At 43.1% G+C, this 17,178-nt stretch overlaps 1 protein-coding gene across 1 annotated transcript in view; it reads left to right on the top strand.

Annotated features, from left to right (window-relative positions):
* Nucleotides 1-17,178, top strand: part of FHOD3 (formin homology 2 domain containing 3) — a 324,340-nt gene that overhangs the window by 162,102 nt on the left and 145,060 nt on the right. Inside the window, exon 6 of the mRNA XM_015565558.1 lies at nucleotides 11,307-11,401. Coding sequence (XP_015421044.1) covers nucleotides 11,307-11,401 — 95 coding nt within the window. The remainder of the gene's footprint in view (nucleotides 1-11,306; nucleotides 11,402-17,178) is intronic.

Raw genomic sequence — 17,178 nt, 5'->3', positions numbered from 1 at the left:
CTCTGAGATGCCTTGGGAAGGATGTGTGCTTCCACTGGTATTTCACTGGATGTAAGTCCTGAAAGATCATTATAGAACAGATAGTTAAAATGATTGTTTTTCTTTATATGGAGAAATTAGGAGTCTGCCAACATTTTTTATTTTATTTTTTACTACGGAGCGCTTCATGAACTTGCTTGTCATTCTAGTGCAGGGGCCATGCCAATCTCTGTATCATTCCAGTTTTAGTGTTATGTGCCGCCGAAGCGAGCACCCAACATTCTTAAGAAGCTTAAAACCGGCTCATCTATGGGACCTTTCTTCATTCCTTCGTTTTCTCCTTATCTACGAAGTGGGGGAGTGTGGGATGGGAGAGACTGAGAGAGGCCGGGTGTAATCGAGGCCACAGCAGCCTCAGCAATAATGAGGCTGGTCCTGAATTGGTGGCCGGTGAGGGCCTACTTTTAACCTTTACTGTGGGAACCTGGGACTTAAATTTTGCTGCTGGTGGGCCAGTGAAGAAATGAATCAGTGCTGTGCATGGCATTAGATGGGAGAAGAGGATGCAGAGCTTGGCTGCATAATGACCTGGTGGGAAGGTGGATCAGAAAGAACCACCCCTGCCCTGGCTGGTCGGGCTCAGTTGGTTGGGCATTGTCCCCGTGCACTGAAAGGTTGCCAGTTCCATTCCAGGTCAGGGCACCAGCCTGGGTTGTAGGCTCCATTCCTGTCCTGTAGGGGCCGCGCGGGAGACACTCTGACATTACCTTGATGTTTCTCTCTCTCTCTCCCTCTCTCTCTCTAAAAATCAGTTTTAAAAACCTTTAAAAAAGAATTGAAGTTATAAAAAACACACAGAAAGAACCACCCCAATGATACTGTTTTAGGGGTTCTGGTAGAGGGCCGGGCCCTCTGTCTTCTGAGAGTTACTGATTAAATTTGCAAGTGTTAAGAGAGGCCCTGAGGCCTGATTTATTTAAAAAATTATCTTGGGGACCCTTTTCTAGAAAACAGGAATTCTGGGGTGGGGAGAAGTTAGTAATTTTCCCAAGAATGCTTCTGAAAATTTGCATTGCAAATACTGCTAAATATCAGCAGGAGATTAAAAACTTTGACACCTTGCTGGAGCTCTTGGTGCAGATCAAATTCTTGTCTTCAGTCTAGAATTGGCAGCTTCTTCTCCTTAATTTTCATGCAGTAATCAGCGCTGAAAGAATATTTCGTTGACAGTTGCCCTTGGGGAGAACTCGGCCCGGGCTTGTTAGTTAGGGCAGACAGTTAAGTGGGAGCGAGAAGAATAATAACGCCAACTCCAAGGCCTCCATTTAGTTCCAGGAACGTCACCATTATCAACCTCTTTTTAATATTTACTGCCTGCTTTGGTGAATAATGGAAATTGGGGGTCGGCAAATCCATTTCAGAGTTAAGGAAAGTCCATTTTAATGGTCTGATTAAAATAAGATGAAATCCCATCTTTTAGGTCAATTAGCCCTTCCCGGAAGATAAGGTTTTACTGGTAGTGACGGTTTTTCCTTCTTAGGAGATAACATTGATTTAAGAACTCTCGTGACTGTCGGAGCCCCCTGTGCTCTGATTGGAGAAAGCAGTGTCAGTCTTGGGCTTACATGGGCCTCCAGGAAGACCTAACCCCCGCCGACAACACAGCACCACTGTCTTTACTCCCAATGTGCAAGTCACAGCCCTACATACCCCCCAAAAACCCACTCTAGTGACCACTGACAACTGCTGTTAGCAGAAAATTTCCTGTAGTGGGACAATTCTTCTTCCATTTTTTCATACCACCGGTCCGTTTTCCCCCTGTACTTTTGGTTGAGATAAATAGGAGTTACTTTTAGTCACAGTTTCAAGTGGTATAATATCTGACCTAATGGAATGGCTGTAGAATAGACTCTCCCTCCTATTGCCTTTGTGCAAAGAAAATCAAGGCAAGAGTAGGAAAGCTGGTGAATAGGTCTAGTGATCTACTGCACAGGCATGAGGGCCGTAGTTAGTGATGCTGTATTGAATTCCTGAAATATGCGAACAGAGTAGATTTCAGGTGCTCTCATCACACCCCAAAAAGGAACTATATGAGGAGATGGTATGTTCATTAGCTTGTCTACAGTAATTCTTTCACTGGTATATATGTATAGCAGTTGTCCACCTTAAATAGATGCAATTTTTAGTTTAATCCTCACCTGACAGTATTTATCCATTGATTTTTTAGAGAGAGTGGAAGGGAGAGGGAGAGACAGAGAGAAACACCGATGTGAGAGAGACTCATTGAGTGGTTGCCACCCACATGCCCCTGACCAGGGCCAGATCCTGCAACCGAGGTATGTGCCCATGACCGGAATCGAACCCAGGACCCCTCAGTCTGCAGGCCAATGCTCTTATCCACTGAGCCAAACTGGCTAAGGCAATGCAATTTTTATTTTTAAGTTTTTTAAATAAGTTTAGGGAAGGAGAGAGAGGATGATAAAGTAAATGGTACACAATATAGACGATTAATAAATCTGGGTAAAATATATGGGTAAAAAGGAGTCCTTATCCTATTAGCAACTTTTTTGTAGTTTTGAAAGCTTATCAAAATTAAAAGTCACCTCAAAATGGAAAAAAAATAGAGGAAAGTGCTGTGGAAAGGTGGACCAAAACAGTCAGACGTCAGTGGGAGGAGTTTTCGTTTCGTGGGAACTGTAGGGTCAAATGTGTCAGACGAGGATACGCTACTTAGTTTCCAAACCAGAGCCTTGTCTAGTATGTACAAAGGGCTGGTTTGTGATAACATGTGATATACCTGTAGTTACGACAGGGCTTTTCAAAACTGAAACAACCCACGTTGCATTAAAAATCCCTAGGCCCTATGAACCAGGAGGTCACAGTTCAATTCGCAGTCAGGGCACATGCCTGGGTTGCAGGCTTGATCCCCAGTGTTGGGGATGCAGGAGGCAGCCATCAATAATTCTCTCTCATCACTAATGTTTCTCTCTCCCTCTCTCTTCCTCTCTCTTAAATCAATAAAAACATATTTTTAAAAAAGAGAGATAAAAATGCCTGGACCTAGATGACGTAACTCCCTTAGCAGGGAACCGCAGCTCCTGCATCTGTGAGCCCGGCTACAGAACACGTAGACCGTGATGTCACTGTAACATCGAGCGAGAGGAAAGCACGGATGAGGGGTTTGTGAAAAGACCACAGAGGGCAGCAGCGCTCAAGAGCTCTTTGTTTAGAAAGCCAAGTGACTCTGCCAGGAAGGAATTACCTTTCAGCATCTTCTGTGGCATTTTTGGCACCTTTGGCCAAAAGGGACATGAAGAAGCAGGCAAATAACTGATTTGGTATTGTTTTCTGGTATGTCTCCGGCATGCAAGAAATTCTTTTTAAAGAATTTCTGCCTCTGGTTTGTCTGCCTCTGGTTTGTAGCAGGAATATATATTTTATATATAAGGATTTCTCTTCATGCAAGGTACGTGTAGCTAATTGACAACTGGTAGGCTGAGGATGGAAGCCCTGAGATGGCCGCAGAAGGTCTCAGAGACACAGGAACCCAGACGGTGTGGGCAAGAAGCTGGAAGGTGGCTTGGCTGGGGATCGGAGGAGCCTGGGCCTTATCCTGAGGTGGAAGTGAGCAGAAGGTTTCCAGCATCAGCTGACATTTCCAATGCATAGGAAGATTCAATTGGTCACACATCCCTCACAGATCAGAAAAGAGGAGGAGGCCAGGCAGGGACACCTGCCAGGACCAGCAGTTGCTACAACCCAGAATAGACGATGGGAGCTGGACCTGAGGCAGCAGTGCTGGCAGAACAGGGTAAATAACAAACCAGCTTTCTGGTTGAAGGATTAGAAGGGGAGCCCTGGGGACCCTAAAAGTATCAGGGGGATCATGGAGGAGGAGCTCAGGAATGCGACCTGCAGAGTCTTTTGAGAAGTCTTGTTCTCACCTCAATGTGCACGCATGAATCTGACCCTAGACAGCATATGGAAAATTTTGAGAACTGACTGAATAAGACGGTAGATTACCGCCCAGCTCCCAGACCTGGCACTGGCAGCACATGCAGTACCAACCCAGTGGCTCGGCCAGTGCTTTGAAGGCTGAGCTGGCGCTGGAACCATAGCCCGAGAAGGGCCGGTCATAGCGTGTGGCTGTGAACAGAACCAGGTTAATTTCCAGCTTCAACAGAAATCTGAACATTCTTCTGTAATATTTAAAGGTAAACCAGAGTCTTTTAATCTTCAAAATGGTCCAGATATAAGCCAGAATTACTTGGCATAGGATAAACTAGGAAAATCTCAACTTTCATGGGAAAAGACAGATCAACAGACCCCATTGCCAAGGTGGCATGGGTACTGGATTTATCAAATACTTTAAAGCAGCTAATGTAAAAATGCTTCGGGAAGCAAGGGTGGCACTATTGCCATAAACGAAAAGATAGAAAGTCTCATCGAAGAAAGATAAGAGAAGGTATTAAGGAAAACCAAATGGAAAAATTAGACATGAATAATATAATAAGCACCACAAAAAACTCACTAGATGGTCTCAGTAACAGATTGGAAACAATAGACCTAAATTCTGATGCACCAACAATTATATTAAATCTCACTGACCTAATCACAATAATTAAAGACACAATCGGAATGGGTAAACCGAGCAAGACCCAACTAAATGCTGCCTACAAGACACCCACTTAATGCTATGAATAGGAGGCTTAAAAGCAAAAGGGCAGAGAAATAAATGATCATGCAAACACCAATCAAAAGAAGGCTGTATTAATAACGTTAGCGGGAATAGACTGCAGAATAAAGAAACTAGCAAGGGATAAAGGAGAATATTGTAACGACAAAAGGGTTAATTCACTCAGAAATAAAAAAACCTATACAACTTCAAACTACATGAAATAAAAACTGAAAGAACTGAAGTAAGAAATGGAAACTCCTCAGTTACAGTTGGAGACTTCAGCATATTTCCTCTTGCCGATCAACAGAACTGGTAGCCTGAACATCACTAAGACTGTGGAGGGAGTGAACAGCACTATCCACACTCTTGTTCTTTTTAAATTTAAGTTTATCTTTTTTGTTGAAAGTATTACAGATGTCCCCATTTTCCCTCATTGACCTCCTCCACCCCATTCCCACCCCAGGCCTTCATTGCACTATTGTCTCTGTCCGTGGGTTATGCATAAATGCATATAAATTCTTTGGTTAATCTCTCCCCAAACCCCTGCCTTCCCCCTTCCCTCTGAGATTTGTCAGTCTGTTCCATGCTTCCATGTCTCTGGATCTATTTTGTTTTAGTTGGGATTCTTAGAGTCTTCTACCCAGTGGCAGCAGTATATACACTCTTTTCAAGTGAGCATAAAACATTCACCAAAATAGGCTATATCCTGGTATCCTAGGTTACAGCTAAATTTTAGAATTGAAATTGTGTGTTTTCTGACCATAATGGAATTAAACTAAACCAATAACAGAAGGATAGCAAGATTATCTCCGAATACTTGGAAATTAAACAACATACTTTTAAGTAATCCATATATTGAAGAGAAATTCTCAAAGGAAATTAGAAAATATTTTGAACTACATGAAAATATATCAAAATTTCTGGATGTGGTTGAGGTAATGCACGGAGGGAAATTTTTAGCATTACGTGCTTCAATTAGGAAAAAAACACACCTCTAATCAACAATGTAAACACTGACCTTAAGAAACTAGGATAGAAAAAGAAAAAGAAAGCCACTCAACCAAAATGGGGACTGACTAGCCCCATTACTATAACTGATATTAACTACAACCATTAACTACATTTAATATGCAGATAATCTTCTGAAAAAGGAGCATTCAGGCCCAGATGGCTTCTGGCAAATTCTGTCAACATTTAAAGACTAAATAAAGGCAATCTTATATAATCTCTTTCATGAAATAGAAGAGAAGGGACCTCTTCCCAGCTCATTTATAAGGCCGGTATTACCATGATATGAAATGGGACAAAGCCTGGAGACTACAGACCAATCTCTCTCATGAACCAAGGTGCAAAAATCCTCAGCAGAATATCAGCAAGTCCAACAACATGTGAAAAGAATGATGCACCATGGCCAAGAGGAAATGCAAGGCTGGTACCATATTTGAAATTCACTCTGTGTAAACTATAACACCAACAGCGTGAAGAAAGGGCACATAATATCAGTTGAAGTAGAAAAAGCATTTGACAAAATTCAGTATCCATTTATTATATATTAAAAACTCTGAGCAAACAAGCTGCTTCCAAAATTTATATAAAAAGGACAAAGGACAAGAATAGCCAAAACAATTTGGAAAAGGAAGAATGACATTTTAGGAGTTATGCTACCTGATTTTAAAACTTACTATGAAGCTGTGGTAATCAATATAGTGTGGATTAGCAAAACGATAGACAGATCAATGGCGCAGCATAGAGAATCTAGAAATGGACCCACACAAACATAGCCAATGGGTTTTGGGGAAAATTTGCAAAAGGAGTTAAATACAGGATAATCTCTTCCACAGATGATGTTAGATCAGTTGGACATCTGTATAAAAAGAGAACCTCAATCTAAACCTTAAGTTTATGCAAAAATTATTTCTAAATGAATCACGCATCTAAATATGAAAAGTGAAACTATAAAAATGTTAGAAGAACACAAAGGAGAAAAGTTTTGTCGCTTTGGGGTAGGCAGAGGCCCATGCCCCCACTTCAGGTCTTTGAGATTCTTTCAACGTGTGCTTCTGTTCGGTAGATAATTGATGTTTGACTTCTACCAGGTAGTTTTTATGACTAACATTTGTTGAGCAGTTACTCTGAGGCAGGCATTGTTCTAACTCAATCCTACAACACCCCTGAAAAATAGGCCCTATCTCACTTTGGAGATGAGAAACTGAAGCACAGAAATATTAATAAAGATGCCTAGAGTAACTTCTGTGAACCACAGAACTACAAGTGCCCTGGGCAGTCTCTTGTGAGATGGCGCCGTTACCCACTCAGTCTGACATTCTCACCCTGCTCATCCTGCTTGGAAATGCAAGTCACTAATATTCGTGGCTCCTGTGACCCACACTGTGTACAATTGTGTGTGTGTGTGTGTGTGTTTGTGTGTGTGTGAACTTTATTCACAGGCCCACACTGAGGCTGGCGGGCTTTCTGCCTTTGAACCCCAGTATTAACCCACTTGAATCTATTTAGCGCCATCTTGTGTTTGTAGTGGGTTTTACTGAAAGCAGTGTTTTAGCACTAGGGCTGGGGAACAAAAGATCTAAGTGGACAAGCTTTTGATTTCCCAAATATTACCACCAATCAGTGTGATCAGAAACTTGAACTCCACTAGACATGAACTTTCTGGTGACTTCCCTTCTGCAATGTGGTCAGTTAATAGAATCTAGGAGGGAAACAGATCATAAAGAGAAACATTCAAGTTGGCCTTTAAATCTCCCTTTGCCTTCCTGTTTTGTAGCAGTGTCCTGGCTTCGTGGGCTGCCTGCAGCCCCAGAGGCCCTGAGAGGTTAGGATGGAGACCTTCTTTCCTGCCTTTCTAGCTCTTGGGGGAGGGCCCAAGGGATGCACCTTTCAGAGACCCAAGAACCTGCATTGTCTCTCCTGTGCTGTTAGACAGATTTAAAAGATGCTAAAACCTGCCTGCAGATTTACTTCTTTGTTTATTTTTTTTCAACTATAGTTTACATTCAATATTATTTTATATCAGAGGCCTGGTGCACGAAATTCTGCACAAGTAGGGTCCCTAGGCCTGGCCGGTGATCAGGGCCAATCTGTGGGACAACCAGCTGGGTGATCAGCCAATCAGTCCCCCCCCCCCGCTGGCACCCACTTTGGCCAGCCTGGTGCCACCTGCTTGCTGGCCCTCCCCTCCCCCCCACCACCAGTGCCGGTCACCTCCCTCTGCAGGGCGACTGGCAAGGCGATTGAGAGGCCCCCACTGGCATCTGCCTTGGCTGGCCTGGGGCCTGCGGGCTGGGGGCAGCTCCTGCCCTCTGATGGTCAGTGCACATCATAGCGACCAGTCATTCTGCCATGTGGTCAATTTGTATATTAGGCTTTTATTATATAGGATTAGCTTCAGGTATACTGCATAGTGGTTAGACAAGCACCTAGTTTACAAAGTGTTCGCTCTGATATTTCTAGTATCCACCTTCTTCAACAGCAGAACTCAAATGGGAAAAAGACTGTGGTACAAATTCCCCCTCCCTGGAGTTTCGCCAGCTTGTTTTGGAAGGGAGAGGAGGAACAAGAGGGGAGAAAGGGTAAGTGAGGCAGGATGCACTGAATTCTCAGAGCTCTTCCCTGAAGTGGAGGTGGCAGGGGTACACTGCTAGTAAAAAATTCTAAAAACCAAAAGAAAAGCATCTAACATTTTACAGTCTGATTTCATCCCCGTTTCTATAGAGGAGGTTTACTTTTCTGTTATAGAAGTGAAAGATGCTCATAATTGAAAAGTGGGTAAATAGGAAAATAATACATCCAAAGAACATATGCACAGTCATAATGCTCAATGTATCACGGGGCTTCCTTTCCCTCTGGGCATGAAGGTGTTAGTGCTTACCTGAATTATGTGATGTTTATTCATGATTTTCTACATGTTAATTCTTTTATTATAAACACTTTACAGTTAGGACATAGCTTTGGTAAATGACCGTATGCTGAGTTCCATAGCTATGATGGGTATGTAGGTGTTCGTTGATATTTTGATGTTATAGATGACACTTCAGTGAGTTTGCTTCATCCCGTTTCCCCCTTTAACATAGGGTTATTTCCTTAGGTAGATTCCCGAAATCACATTGATGGGGGTGGGGGCAGAGAGGACTTTCAGGCTCCGAGTACCGACAAGGAGGAGCCAGACCATCATGGCTGGGGCTGGGCCCCACCCCTCAGTAGTTGTGGGTTTGGGCACATTCCCTCACTTTTCAGAGCCTGAGTTTTTTCCTCTGTCAGGTGGGGGTAATAATATCCACTGCACAGGAGAGCTGTTGCATTAATAACACATATGACTCCCCCCCCCCCCTTAGAGCATGGCACACAACAGGCTCTAAATTATATAGTGACTATTTTAAAAAACAATGACAGCACTAAATAGTCATATTACAGGACTTGTGCCAATTTGCCCTGCCACCGGTAATGTATGAAGTTACTTGTTTACCCTCACCAGCAATGAATAACCGAATCATTTCTTTGATTATTTCAGTGAAAATGCTACCTCAATATTGTTTTAAGTTTGCATTTTTGTTAGAGAATGAACTTCTTTGTACATTATGTGAACCAGCTTGTTGTCTCTTATGAAAAGCTTTTGGCTTTTTTCTGTTGGCATTTAGTATTTTCTTATCAATTTGTATGAAGTGTCTATGTATAATACATCATTTAAACCTTCATCATATTTGCTGTCATTTGTCCTTTTATCTACTGTTATCTTTTTATATCAAACTTTGGTTTTCTTTATATGTGACATACATATTTCTCATTCAGATGAGAAAGTGGCTGCAATCATGACCTCTTCATTGTAAATTCTGTAGATGAATATTTTATTGAATCTATGACATTCCTTGCAAAAATAACAAAATTATGTATTCATTTCCAACCATCCTACGTCTCATTATTTTTCATGTCATTAAATTTTCCTGAACTCTAGAGCAGTGTTAAGTGATCATGGGATTAGGAGGCATCATTTTAAAATGATTCCTGATTTTAATAGGAACAGCTCAGTGTTTCACCGTTAAGTAGAATATAAATATGTTATTACAATAATTACGCTGTTTATTGTGTCAAGGATCTAAGTAATTTTTTTTTAAGTTTTGAGTTTTTCCATATATAGGGGCATAATTTTTTCCAGAATGATTATGCGGTTGTGTTATTTGATCTTTTGTTGGGTAGGATAATAATAGCTTTCTAATATCACACATATATTTGTATGCTTGCAATTATTATATACTCACTATTTCGTGTTTTACTTTTCTCAACTAACACCATTTTATATAGACTCTCCTACAACCTACATGTAAACTTGTATGTGTGTGTGATGCATAAATAAAGAATGTGAGCCTTGGCCCCTGTGGCTCAGTGGTTAGAGTGTTGGTCTGCACATCGAAGGGTCTTGGGTTCGATTCGTGGTCAAGAGCATGTCCCTGGGTTGCAGGTTCAATCCTCAGCCCTGTCCTGGGCATGTGCAAGAGGCAATCGATCCATGTGTCTCTCTCACATCAATGTCTCTCTCTCTCTCTCTCTCTCTCTCTCTCTCTCTCTCTCTCTCTTTCTCTTTCTCCTGCTCCTTCCCTCCCTCCATTCCATTATTCCATTTTCTCTAAGAAAGCAATGGGAAAAATATCCTTGGGTGAGGATTAACAAAAAAGAAAAGCAAAGAAAGAATGTGAGAAAAATGCATTAATATATCAAGAATGCTTAACCTAAATTATGGGATTATGAATTATTTTTACTTCACTCCTCCATGTTTTCCAGTTTGTGATGTCCTACTTTTACCATGAAAAGAAAGTATTGCCTAACAATGTCAATGCCAGGCCCATTAATTATGGGTGAAATGAGATTTAGGAGGTCAGATATGGTTTTAGGGAGCCTACTTAGTTAGAGTATGTAACTTCTGCTCATTATCTAGAGTCCAAACTATTTTGATATGAGGGAGCTGAAAACATGGAGTTCATGTATTTTTGAAAAAGGAAATGCCATGGCTCGGATTTTCTTTTTTAATAATGGCAATATGTGGTGACTGTTTTCCTTCACTAAGAATTTAGGACTTTGTGTTTGAAAAATGATATTTTTCATGATTTCTGACATCTTAAACTCTGCAAGTCTTTAGAAGGAATTACAAATAATATTAAAAATACATATATGTATCCCTTATCTACAGGATTCAAATGGCCTCAGCTGGGGATGTTCCAGAGCCTCTGGGGCAACTAGATAGGTTGTTGTGGAAACTTCATTAGTCCTCGGGCCCCACCAGGAGGCTACAGACCAGACACCATCTTGTGGCTATCGCTGCCTGTCTACTGCACACAGATATAGAAACGTCGAAACATGCATTTACACATCAAGATGCAGAGAAACAGCAATCACTGCATTTGGTACCTTAATTGCATCTTCCAGGCGCCAGGAATAGCCCTTGTTTCTTCTGCTGTGATCCACACTTTTCTCTCTAAAATGAGATTTTGCTAATTTCAGAGCCCAGCATTTTCTTCTAATTTGGTTCTTAACATACTGTGTACTTAAAGTATGAAAATCTCCACAGCCATTACGATCGCTGAAAATTATATTTACATGTAAAACCATAATGTCTCCTTGCTTCTTTTTCTCTCCTCTGTAGCTCTGGGCCAGATTATGTTGTATGTGGATGGGATGAACGGAGTAATAAACCACAATGAAACCATTCAGTGGCTGTACACTCTCATCGGGTCAAAGGTAAGAGAAGGTTCTGGTTGAACATGTCATTCAGTTTCAGTATCATCTGCCTTTTTCTGTTACCCTGTCTGAGATGCTTTTGCAGAAAGGAATCTTTTTTGGCTTGGTTCTAGCCCTGTCACAATGCAAATGAGGACTCCTATTTTATAGATTTAAAAAGACACTCAAATGGCAAGAGTTTATGACTCTTTAATGCATTTTATGTTTTCTTCTTTTAAGTTTAATCAAGTGCTTTTGGCGCCTCTTGTTTTTAATGATTAATTTAAAAACTATACCATCACCCGGCTGGAGTGGCGAGGTTGGCTGAGCGCTGTCCTGTGCACCAAAGCGTTGCCAGTTTGATTCCCAGTCAGGCCAGGTGCCTGGGTTGCAGGTTCAATCCCCGTTTGGGGCATGTACAGAAGTCAACCAATGGGTGTTTCTCTTTCTCTCTCTCCTCCTTCCTTCTCTAAGCATATCCTCCGGTGAGGATTAAAAAATATGTAATAAAATAAAATAAAAACTATACCATAGACACAGTATCAATCTTACCTGCTATATTTCATATTCAGATACTTAAGCACATATGTATGGGTTGTACCGATGTGTATGCGTGTTCCTATATATAGATGAAAGAATTTGAGACTGTCTTTCAACTCCGCCATTCACTACGAAAGTAGCCAACATTCATTAAATATTTACCAGGCAGCAGGCATGGTAAAAACGCTTTGCAAACATGATCTCCTAAAAGGTAAATTATTTTATTCCCATTTTTTAGTTGGGGAAATAATGCTTAGTTATAAGAATCTATCTGATTTCCTGCGTGGATATTGGCATGTGTCTGCCCCGCCATGCCTTGGCTATGATGCCCTCATACTCTGGGAGTGTGAGGCCAAGGAGGCAGCTCTATCCTATCACTGCATGTCCTGGCAGCTGGGTGAGGTTCTGGCATCGTCCTCTCTGGTTCTCAGGTGGGGCCATGAGGGGTCTAGTTGGAGGAGGGGCTTGTAAGAAGGAGGAAGAAGGGATCCAGTTCCAAGCAGGTGCAAATGAACCAAGGATGGAATGTGGTCAGCTTTGGGGCGAGGGTGGGTGGGGCACCATGGAGGAGATCACAGTGACCATAGTGGGCATCAGGGTTAGACAGAGGAGGGTCTTGGGATTCCAAAAGCTAGGGAAGGGAGCAGGCTTTGCAATAAAAATGGACTCTTGATACATGTCATGGCTGAATTAAGACATCTTTATAGCTTTATTACGGTCGTGATAAAACACCAACGGTCAGCCCTGTTTCGAACAGGAAATAAAACCCAGCATGCTTATGGTAGGAAAAGTGGCAGTCTTTCAGCCGATCGCCAGGGATGGGAGGGAGAAGAGATACTGAGAGGAAAGACACTGAGGAGAGAAGGGGGGATGGGAAAAGATGAGAGGAGAAACCTCAGGGAGGAAAAGAAAAAGAGGAAATGAGCAAAAGGAAAGGCCTCAGGCCTGCATCTGTCTGCTCAGGAGATGGGGGAAGACTCAGCCAAGGTCTGCAGCAGCATCCTGTCCATTTTCATTTGGAATCATCTATAAGGAAAACAAACCACCAAAAGGCGCACGTGGGAAAATTCCTTACTGCATTTCTAAATACCATGGAGAAACCATCAAATTAAAAGCCCTCAAGAATGAGGATGTAGGAATTCTGTGTCCCAGTCCCCTTTGCTGGGTAGCACACGCAGTGGTGGGGACCCTGGGCATCTGTTCTCGGGGCCTCTGAGCTGGGCATTTGCTCCCTCACTTGGGGCATTGTCCCCAGATCAGTGCTGCTCTTTTCTCCATCTGTCATTTTCCCAAAGGAAGGTCCATAGTGGTCTCTGACTCCTGTGTTCACACTGGGCCGGTCACTGTGAAGGTGAGAAAATAGAGGCACAGGGCAGCCTAAGCCTTGCAGCCATGGTGCTGGAAAGGGGACGGACTGACCCTGGGTGATGCCCCGCAGCCCACGCTCACTCATTGTGACATCCGATGACCCTGCAGGCTGTGCTCAGTTTCAGGTCAGTGGCAAAAGTCAACAGCGCCAGCAGCCACCAAGTTTGTTTTCCATGCAATTCTAACACGATCACCTCTTATTTACAAAACCAACCCAGTGTCCCCTGACACTCCCCATCACCCCATATCTAGATGGTGAGGAATCTGCAAGCAGAAAGGATGCCCTAACCTACACTTTTAGGTTTTGAGAAGGAACCCTTAGTTCCTTAAACATACAAACTGGCCATTAGGGCCACAGAGCTTCTCCCAGTTCAAATAAAATTAAAGCGGGAGAGCCAGCAGCCCTTAGGGCTTTCTTTTGACTAAGAGTTGAGTTCTCAGTACCTAAAGGTTTGCCTTGAGATCCTGTGGTTTTTACCTTAAACAGGCACAGAGTTGATACTGAAATCCTGGATTAGGGAAACCTTGCCATCCTGTCTTCATAACCTTCCTTTTTCCTTCCATGAAAGGCAACACGATGTGATGCTGCCATCAGGCCTGCCAGAGGGTCATTGTGCAACACATATTTGCAGATATTTGAGACGCAGAGTCAGAGGACAGAATGATGTATTTGCTGCCAAATAATTACTTTTTAAAAGAAAGAAAAAGTGTTTTCAATAAAGTGCTTTAGTCTGTTTACCAAAGTCCATCTTTAAACCCCAGTCAGAGGTAAGAAGCAGTGGGCCACCCTGTGACTTCTCACATGGTGTGAATTTTTCCCCTTCATGCATATGGAAGTCTAATTAATTGGGATAAGATGAGTCAGCTTATACAGCACAGCCTTTTGTCTCTCTGACAGAGTCTCTGTCTCTCGTGACCGTATGGATCCCCTTCTGGCCCGTGGGGGAGGCCCCAGGGACCCCTAGCTCCTTGGGAGTTCCCCAGGATGCCTCCTGATGCGGTCATGGAGTCTTCCCTATCTGTGGTGCTGTCCACCTTGGCTTGCTCTGTTCTCTCCAGTTCACTGTCAGCCCCACTGAATCAATTCTTCCAGCGGTGCCCTAGGTTGCTGACCACAGATCTCTAGATAGCGTTGGTACTTGTGTGATGTTGGTCATGCTTCCCTACTCCTCCCAGAACAGCTACTAAACCTGAGCTGAGGGGAGTCCTGGCCACAGTCTCCCTTTCACACACACACACACTCTCTTACATACATGAGAGGGCCACACACACACACACACACACACACGGGGGCACTATAAGATGATTAGGATGGTTAGTAGTGTGTGGTGTGTAGAATAGAATGGTGGAGGGGGAGAAATTGACAGGGATGGGAGGCTAAGGGCTAGTGTAGTATCAACGCTGGGAGGTGATGAGGCCCGGTCAAGAGTTGAGGTGGAAACAGAATATTGGAAATATGGAGACATTTTAAGGAATAACTCCCTAGGACTGGGTTTCTGGATATGGAAAAATAAAAGCAGGAATCAAAGATCGGGGAGAATACAGTTTTGAATCTGGGCAGCTAGGAATGCAGCATTGCTTTTGGTAGAAGAAAGAAGTGGAAATTGAGGTTCCTTGGCAGGAAAGCTCTGATAGGCTGGTTTTGAGATGAAGGCAATGTCCCGAAGGACAGCTTAGCAGATGCCCCCAAGGTGCCAGGTACTCCAGTAAGTGCTGGCTGGCGAGCCCTTTGACCTCAGAGTTGTCAGCATGTCACTGCTGTGTGAGGCACATGACCCACCTGTGTGTGAGATCTGAAGTGCTTTTTGAGTTACATAAGATAAAATCACAAAATCCCAGTCTTGAAGAGGTGGCAAGGTCTTGTCAAAAATGTTCCTGACATTCACCAGCCACATTCCTGATACTTCCAACAGCCATAGTTGGGCACTGGAATCGGTGGAAAGCCTTCCTCATCCGGACCCGCCTCTACATCTCTGTCATCAGCCAAACGCGGTGCTCTGCTTTCTGAAGCAGCACACACTCACTACTCCGTGGAAGTTGAGTTTTCAAAGGCAGTATGTCACCCTGTCCAAGAGGCTCCTTGTTCCATAGACAGATCTCCATAAACAGGAGTAGTGGGTGAGGGTTTGACCCTTCTGCCCTTCTAGGGCAGGTGGCCAAGTCAAGGACTAGCATCTGTGCTCTAGTAGCTGGAAAACGAATAGGGACAAGGGGTTCTAATACAGAAGAACATTTGAGGTGATGTGAAAACCCCAGAGTATTTCGTGGGCTGTTCCCCGCAAAGAGATGTTCTAGGACAGTGGTCGGCAAACTCATTAGTCAACAGAGCCAAATATCAACAGTATAACAACTGAAATTTCTTTTGAGAGCCAAATTTTTTAAACTTAAACTATATAGGTAGGTACATTGTTATTAACTTAATTAGGATACTCCTAAGCTGGCCTTTGCTAAAACATCCTCAATCTGATTGTGGTACGTTCGCTGAGGTCGACCCCTTCCAACTCTCCCATCCACATTCGTCTTGTATACTTGTTTTCCATCTCCTTTTGTTCATCCTCTCTATGTGTCCAAACCATCTCAACATACCTTTCTTAATCCTCGACACTACATCTTCTTTCACTCCAAAACATTCCCTAAAATTAACTTAATAAACTTTACTTAAAGTTTTAAGTCAACTTCGCACTGTATGTGCGCGCCTGCACATGGTATTTTGTGGAAGAGCCACACTCAAGTGGCCAAAGAGCCACATGTGGCTCGTGAGCCGTGGTTTGCTGACCACTGTTCTAGGAGAAGTGAATGGACAGTTGGCTCAGAAGCAGAGGCTTCTGGGAGCAGGCCTGGAAGTAGCCCTGCAGGCTCAGGGTTGCCTTTGCCAGGCTGCTAACTGCCATCCCCAGGCTTCTGTCCACCTGCCAGCACTCACCTGCCCTCCCTCCTCCATCCACTCTAAGGAGATGTGAGCTGGATGCCAAACTCTTGCTAACAGGACATTCACCATACCTGAGGCTCAGGTATTGTCCACTTTCATGTTTCTAGGCCTGGTATTTACTTAAGAAAGTTCTTTAACCTTGATTATTGCTTGGAAAAGAGTATTTGTCCCATTTCCCCAAGACTTAAATTTTTGCACAAGAGGGAAAGACAGGTTTCCTCACTGGAGAATAGAAAGAATCAGATTTGACTTCCTCCAGCAATTAGGTGTGTGGCAGGTTGCATAGCCTCCTAGAACATGGGGTTTTGTATCTGAAACGAAGGATGTCACTAACTGGAAAAGCACCCAACCTTGTTCATTTCCCCGCTTCAAGCTGCTCTGTAAGGCAGTATTTCAATGCAGAGTTTTTGGGATTCCTTAGTGAACAGTAACAGGAGGGATTTATGTTACCTATGGTACCTATTTACGTTACCTAACTCTTCATAATTACGATGAATAACCTAAGGGAAAGTGAGCAAAATGGATATTTTCTGGTCTTGTCATCATTCTTTAAAGAAACCTGCTGCTTATGGCCCCAGAATTGTATCTCAATAGAAGAACATGCTCATTTGTAGCACTATTTATTATTTTAACATTCATTTTAATTATTTTTGAATAGTCTGCGATGTTTGACGTTCTGTAAGATTTCCACTAATGAGTAACAATTTAAAGGGTTCCTAGCCTTGCATTTGGCCTACTAGGTTCATCCCAAAGCCAGTTCTCTTTCTGCAAACTTCGTTGAGTCATCAGCAAGTCTGCCATCAGGCCCTGAGGCCATTGCACATGAATTTGGTACAGGTGACTTCCTGACCTGGCAGCTGTGCCAACCCTGGTGACTATACTTCTCCTTCAGGGACCTCTGAGAGCCATGGCCCAGAGTTCTGTGCTCAGGTACCATAGTCGGGCCTGTACTTTACTTCTG

Source organism: Myotis davidii, unplaced genomic scaffold, assembly GCF_000327345.1.
Source record: "Myotis davidii unplaced genomic scaffold, ASM32734v1 scaffold259, whole genome shotgun sequence".
Classification (NCBI taxonomy): domain Eukaryota; kingdom Metazoa; phylum Chordata; class Mammalia; order Chiroptera; family Vespertilionidae; genus Myotis; species Myotis davidii.
The sequence above is the reverse complement of the archived record's forward strand: the minus strand, read 5'-3'. Positions and strand labels throughout refer to the sequence as shown.